Source organism: Arachis duranensis, chromosome 10 (genome assembly GCF_000817695.3).
Source record: "Arachis duranensis cultivar V14167 chromosome 10, aradu.V14167.gnm2.J7QH, whole genome shotgun sequence".
Taxonomy (NCBI): Eukaryota; Viridiplantae; Streptophyta; class Magnoliopsida; order Fabales; family Fabaceae; genus Arachis; species Arachis duranensis.
This window is the reverse complement of record NC_029781.3, coordinates 4536949-4544883: the sequence shown is the minus strand read 5'-3', so window position 1 is coordinate 4544883 and position 7935 is coordinate 4536949. Positions and strand designations below refer to the sequence as shown.

At 31.1% G+C, this 7935-nt stretch overlaps 1 protein-coding gene across 1 annotated transcript; it reads left to right on the top strand.

Annotated features, from left to right (window-relative positions):
• Positions 1-609: 609 nt before the first annotated feature.
• Positions 610-1317, top strand: LOC107468442 (pathogenesis-related protein 1-like). Its single transcript, XM_016087722.3, has one exon. It carries the CDS (start codon positions 620-622, stop codon positions 1187-1189), a length of 570 nt encoding a protein of 189 aa, XP_015943208.1. The 5' UTR covers positions 610-619; the 3' UTR covers positions 1190-1317.
• Positions 1318-7935: the final 6618 nt, after the last annotated feature.

The window sequence follows — 7935 nt, the reverse complement described above, 5'->3', positions numbered from 1 at the left end:
TTTTTTATTTAAATCTTAAATTCTAATATTAAATTCTCTAAAAATGAGGTTTATAAAAAATTTTAAAATAATAAATTGACTAAATAATTAAAACTTAATTTTTTATACTTATTATTGTGCTTTATATATATACAACAGTTTTGCTGACAAATCAAATTGGGCATCAACATACCTTTTTTCCTGAAAAATTTTCAAGACATTATTATTTTGAAATATATATGTATTTTATTATCCAGAAAGAGAAATTATATAACAAAAGTGATTGGTAGAACTATGAATTATCTATGGGGAAAGACCAGCAACTAGCAGCCCCATGAACGTCTTCACTTGCAACCCCAGAAAATTGCTTCTTATATATATAATATGAACAATTTTTAGCCGACACTTAGTCAGTAATAATTTACACTCATATTTATAAAAATTTTATACACAAAAAATATATAATTTATATTTATATTTATCAAAATTTTACGTACATGAATAATCAAGCAAGTCCTTACAATAATAATTTTATTAAATATAATTTTATTAAAAGTTGCTGGTGCAAGAGTTTCTCATATAATATAAATAGGTTAAAGCAAGTCCTCGCCATAATAATGCAAAGAAACTTGCCAACAACATGGGTGATCGTGATCCTAGGATCTCAATAATGTTGGTTGCTCTCATGATTGCCCTAACCCTAGCCATAACATCACAAGTTTCATATGCCCAAAACTCACCCCAAGACTACCTCAATGCTCACAATGCAGCACGTGCCCAAGTTGGGGTTGCACCTATGTGGTGGGATTCATCCCTTGCCGGTTATGCACAAAACCATGCTAACTCACTCAGAGACCGTTGCCAATTGGTGCATTCTGGTGGTCCTTATGGTGAGAATCTTGCATGGAGCAGTGCCGATCTCACCGGCACTGCTGCCGTGAAATTGTGGGTGGACGAGAAGCAATACTATGACTATAACTCTAACACCTGTGCTTCTGGCAAGGTTTGTGGCCATTACACTCAGGTGGTTTGGCGCGACTCAGTTCGCCTTGGGTGCGCCAAGGTAAGGTGTAGCAATGGCCAAAGCACCATCATTAGCTGCAACTATGATCCACCAGGCAACTTTATTGATCAGTGGCCTTATGATATTAGTCCCTTCCAAGTGCCATTAAGCTTCAATAAGAACAATAGTGGTTTGGATGAGAATTAATACATGTATATATGTTCCGCTATGCTCTCTCCTCCTTTAAATTTCTCATTGAATGTTGAATTAATTAAATAAACATTTAATTTTGGTTTTCAACCAAAATTCCCTTGTGTATGTACTTTGTTGTATCACTTGTGTTCTCACATAATATATTCTATTACATAGATATGTGGAAGTTGTTGTGCCATCATTAGACCAAGTTACCGCCTGTTCGAACTTGCATTTTACTGTTAGTGATTTGTGAATTTGATGTTTTGTGTGTGACAAAAACTTTCCAAAACAAAGCAATGAATTTAAATTGAGTATTTTTTTTTTGAAAATGTATAGGTAAATAATTTTTAATTAGTCAAATTTTAAATAACTTTAATTAATAATTAATAATTTTATATTTTAAAAAATAAAATTTAAATAATAAAAATTAATTAAATATAGAAATTTCATGTAAAAATTTTTATTCTTTTGATAAGCAAGTAATATACACATTTTTATTATTCATCCTTTTTATCACCCACCTTTTTTTTTGTATTTAATGTTATTAATGTTCTTTTCAAAGTTAATTTTTGTTTCTTCCAAATCAAATCTCTAACATCTCTCAATCATATTATTATCCATTAAAATGCAATTTTTCACAGAAATTATGAAAGTTAATTTAAAAATTTTTAACAACTTCTACTATACAACTCATATTTTACATATAAACTATTAAAAAATAAAAAATAAAATATAAAATATAAACAAAAATTTAAAAATAATTTTTTAAAAATAATTATTAATTCATCATATTAAAATCAATAAATAAGTATACATATGAATATTAAATAAAAAATATTAAAATAATTAAAATTATGACCTATTAGTGCACATATGAAATAATTTGAAGAATATAATAAGATGCATAAAATTTGGTAATATTAATTATAAAAATTATTAATTATAGACATCGTACGTATGAAACTATGAATTTATGAATATTATGAGTACAAAATTATAGATGTTATGTGTATGAATTTATGGATGTTATGAATATAAATTTATCAATTGAATAAATTAATTTAAGAATTTGATATTTTTTCAAATTCAATTATGATAAAATTTAAAAATATGTGTTAATTTGATAGTTACTTATGCAATAACTAAAAAATAATATGTGTATGGATATAATCTATTATCTATTATATATGTAGAGATGATTGGAATTTGATAACAATATCACAAAAGAGAGAAAAGAGGTAATTTCCTATTTCGAAAAAACAAATTTTGCCGTATTCCCTGTATTCTTTAGTATATATAGCTACACTATAACTAACATCAAGAATATAAAAAGATCTAGACTAATTAATAAATCTTGAGCTAAACATCAAATAACCGCTCAAACGACTAACTAAGTGTTATCTTTATCAGCCCCCTTAAAGTGATAGTTGGTCTTGGAACAACTCTCCGTTTATTTGCACCTAAACTTGATAAAAGAGGCTGCAGACAGAGGTTTGGTCAAGACATTCGCAACTTGATCATTTTCTGGAATATGAACAACATGCAGCTGCCTCTGCCTAATCAAGTCTCGAACAAATTGGATATCAATTTGGAAATGCTTAGTCTTTCTATGAAGAACTGGATTTGCAGTGAGAAGAATCGTACTGAGATTATCATAGAATACTGTAGGAGCCGTAGCTAGGCCAATCCGCAGCTCAGCCAGTAGATTTGTGAACCAAATAATCTCAGTTCCACAGTCAGCTAAACTCCTGAACTTTGCTTTAATGGAGAATCTGATGATTGTACTTTGTTTTCTACAAGTCCATGACAAAATATTAGTTCCCAAAAATACACAAAAGCCAGACACCGATCTCTGATCCTCAAAATTTAAAGCCCAGTCAACATTAGAAAAATCATAGAGCCTGAAGTCCTGACATTTATGAAAAACCAGGTCCTGGTCCTTCGTTCCCTGCAAGTACCGAAGGATCAGCTTTACTGATTTCCAATGAACCAGTTTAAGAGCATGCATAAATTGGCTTGCTTTACAAACAGCAAACGATAAATCAGGTCTAGTAATAATTGCATAGTGAAAAGATCCAACTACAGATCTATACAGTTTGGGATCCTCAAAATCCTCAGAGTCCTTGCTTGTGAGCTGCAAAGAGGACAGCATAGGAGTTGGCATAGGACTAGCACACTGCATACCTACTTTTGAAAGAAGATCAATAATGTACTTAGATTGATACAAATACAACTTATTAGCAGTCCTCACTACTTCAATGCCCAAGAAATAGTTTAAGTTTCCTAAATCTTTTAACGAAAATATGTTGTGTAGTTTCTTAATCATATCATCAATTTCAACAACATCATTTTCAGTGATAATAATATCATCAACATAACAAAGGATATAAATAACAGATTTAAAGGAGGTACGAATAAATAATGACATATCAGACTTTGAATTGTAAAAACCAAGGGTTTGTAAAGTAGTACTTAATTTTAAAAACCAATCCCTTGGAGCTTGTTTTAGACCATAAAGGGATTTATTAAGCTTACAAACTTTTGTCGCAACATCCATTTCAAATCCCAAAGGCTGTGTCATGTAGATTTCTTGATGCAATTCTCCATTGAGAAATACATTATTAAAATCAAATTGTCGAAGTACGCAGTTTCTAGACAAAGCAACACTAAGAACTAACCTGATAGTAGCTGGTCGAATCATTGGACTAAATACCTGTTTAAAGTCAAAACCTTCACTTTGATAAAAGCATTGGGCCACCGAACGAGCTTTGTACTTCTAAATCTGTCCATTTGGCTATGAACTTAGCACCTTCTGGGGGAGACACAAGTATCCATGTGTTGACCCTAATCAGTGCTTGATATTCATCTTGCATTGTTTGAAACCAATAAGGAATGCTCAAAGCAGATTTGGCATTCTTAGGCAATGCTACATCAATAACTTGAGAGTTCAGGCAAGAAAAATGTGCTTTAGGTTGATGAATGCCTGCCTTGGACCTAGTGACCATTTGATGAATGTTTCCAGGGACAGAGTCAGGCTGAACGGGTGGTAAACAAATTTCTATGCTAGATATTGGAATTGGTTGTGAGAAAACAATGGATAGAGCTATCACAACAGTATTGATAGGAGATGGATTAGGAGCATCAATGGACATATCAGGGACATCATTAGACTGCAAGGAATGGATGGAGTCACCTCGCAATACAGGATCAGGAGGCCTAAAGGCTAAAGGTCTCGGAACATATTCATTAGTAGAAGCATTAGTAGTACTCCTGAGAGACTTAGAGCTCCCAAAAAATAACAGAGGATATGGATAGATATTCTCATCAAATAACACATTTCTTGAAACATATACTCTACCAGATGGTGACAAACACTTATACCCTTTATAATTTTGAGCATAGCCTATAAACATACACTGGTGAGATCTATAATTAAACTTGATTTTGTTATATGGCCTCAAATTAGGATAACATACAGGAACTGCTAAAGACCTTTAAAAAAGTATAATCAGGTTTATGGTTTAGATGAACTTCAAAAGGTGACTTATTGTGTAAAATAAAAGTGGGTAGTTTATTAATAAGTAAAGCAGTAGTTAAAACTGCTTCATCCCAGTATATTAATAGCATATGTGCAGTAGAGAGCATCACCAAAACCATCTCAGTGAGATGGCGATATTTTCTCTCTGCCCTTCCATTCTGCTCATGAATGTAAAGACAAGGGAACCTATGCTCAATCCCAGACTGCTGTAAAAAGGAAGAAAAAGAATTGGAGATATACTCATTACCATTATCAGATTGTAAACATTTAATACGGTAACCAGTTAATTTTTTAATCTAAGTCTTATATTGCAGAAAAGTATAAAAAAAACTTGAGATTTATTCACTAATAGATAAAGACATGTATATCTAGATAATACATCAATAAACATTACATAATAGGAATATCCTAAATGAGAAATGATGGAGCTAGGCCCCAAACATCAGAATAAATGAGATGTAAAGGTGAATTATAAGAAGTCAGTGAATCAGGAAAAGATAATTTGTGCATTTTGGCACATGCACAATCATTACACAACACAGGTATAGAATCATCATTTTTATTAGAAAATTGTATAGAGTTACACAATTGAAAAACAGTTTTAACAGTGTTAGTAGTGGCATGTCCAAGTCTCTTATGCCACAACTGAAAATTGGAAGAGGAAACAGAAAATAGAGCATCTGGATAACGTTTAGTGAGTCTTGAAACTGCAACATTGTGAAATTGATAGAGCCCTCCAGTATTAAAACCTTGAAGAAGAATCTTCTTAGTGTGCTTACACTTCACAAAACAAAAATCATCATGAAATTCAAAAAATACTGCATTATCTTTTGCAAATTTAGAGGCACTCACAAGATTTTTAGTAATATCAGGTGCATGAATTAAAGATTATAATTTGAAAAATCTTTCAGAATCAAGGGCATGCAGATAAGAATTCCTAATATGTTTAATATGCATACCTGCTCCATTACCTATATGAATCTATTCAGGACCCGAATATTCAGAACACGAGAGCTGATTTGACTGATGAGGAGTAATGTGATGAGAGTCCAGTATCAGAAAACTATGCTAGATCAGAAACAGAGGAAGGAACTTCCATATAGGCAGAGGGATAATGGAAAGATGATGACGGTGGGGGTGGAGTTGCAAAATGCAAAGAAGTAGAAGAAGAGGAGGCATTGGGCTGTGAAAATCTTGAGATCTGAGAAGGGGGAAGGTGTTCTTGATTGAATCGTTGGAAGCAATACCACACAATATGACTAAATCGGCCGCATATATACTTGACATTGGGGGCGATTATTATTAGCAAAGAAGGCACGGCCACCTCTGAAGAATCTTCCACCTCGCCCACTTCTACCCCAAGCACTTCTACCAGCAGAGGATGAAGAAGGAATTGCAGACTAAATGAGATGTTCTTGAGCAAGAAACGGATAAGATTTGCAAAATTTCTCAAGTATATCATCATGAGATAGAATGGACATCTCAACCTCTTGAAGAAAATACAGCTCAGGTTTAGTAGAAATGGTAGTAATTAGCTTTTGGTAATCTTCATTGAGCCCTTCCAAAAGAGTATCAATATGTTCATCAGTAGTCAAAGAAAAATCTAAAGATGCTAAAGAATCAACAATTTTCTTATTCTTGAGACATAGTCAGCACTAGGAAGACCTTATTTCTTTATAAGTTTCAGCCCCTATATCGAATCAATTTTGAGAAATAATCTTCAATTCTATTCTAGATATCAGAAGCAAAAACACAACCTATCATTTTATTCTTGAAGGATTCATCCGTGGAAGCAAGAAGCCAGGAAATAATATTGTAATCTTCTTACCTCCATCGTTTGTAATCAGTTGATATAATACCAGCAGCTCGATCAGTTTCGGACACAAATTGTAAGGGCATTCTATTAGAGTGTAGATAATCCTCAAGGGCTTGCCCAAAGATTGCAGCCAAAGCCTGTTGTTGCCAAGTCTTATGATTATTTTTATTGAGCTTGCCACGTATTGCATGATCAAAGGATCGTGGAGTGAATGATGAATTATAAGAGGAAGAGGTGACTGAAGAATCTGAATTAACAGCACTAGTAGCCATGGATCATGTACAAGAACGAGGCTCTTGATACCATGTAGAGATTATTGGAATTTAATAACAATATCACAAAAGAGAGAAAATAGGTAATTTTCTGTTTTGAAAACACAAATTATGACATACTCCCTGTATTCCCTGTATTCAGTATATATAGCTACACTATAACATCAAGAATATAGAAGGATCTAGACTAATTAATAAATCTTAAGCTAAACATCAAATAACCGCTCAAACGACTAACTAAGTGTTATCTTTATCAATATCTATCTAATTTTAAGGTCAAAATGTGCCACATGTCACTCCCTCATTGCAATTGAAATCAAATATTTTCCTCCAAAATTAAAGAACTATCCCATCTTCTATCTTCCTTTCTCTATCTCTCTCATTTCTTCACTCCCTCTATATCTCTTATATATCATTATCAATGACTAATTACGAATTTGACAATCAAAATATACAACATAACATTCTCTAATTGTATTTAAATTAAATTAAAATTAAAATATAGCTATATTATATATTATATTTATATATTATTAACTAATAATTAATTTAATAACTAAATGTGTCATATGATATTCATTCTCTTATTAAAATTTAGAGAAAATATTTTTCTCTAAAATTAATAAATATCCTTCTTATATTTTCTTATCCATCTCTCTCTTTTTTTCTATTTCTCTCTATCCTTCCCACTCTATGTATAATTTGTAATTCATATTTTATATTAGTAATTTGACAAATCAAAATGTGTCACCAGATATTTTTATTATAATTAAAATAAAAAATTTTCTTAACTTCCAAAATTAACAAACTCGCTATCTCATTCTTCTTTTTTATCTTTCTCTTTCTTTTCTAATTTTCTCTATTTTTCTCTACCTTTATGTTCTACAAAAAATAAAATTAAGAACATAATATAATTTAAATAAAAAATATTTATTATATACATATTTTTTTATTTAATTTTAAATTTTTACTACTTATCTTTTTAATATATATTTTCACTTCTTTTCTTTTAAATATTTATTACATATAATTTAAAAAAATACTAATGTTGTGATTTGAAGTTAGAATCAAGATTCAATTGTTTAAAAAAAATGAATTAATTTTATAACAATCAATATAAATTTTTATGTTA

Coding starts and splice junctions, on each gene's coding strand:
- LOC107468442 (XM_016087722.3), top strand. CDS start 620: ATGGGTGATCGTGATCCTAGGATCTCAATAATGTTGGTTGCTCTCATG.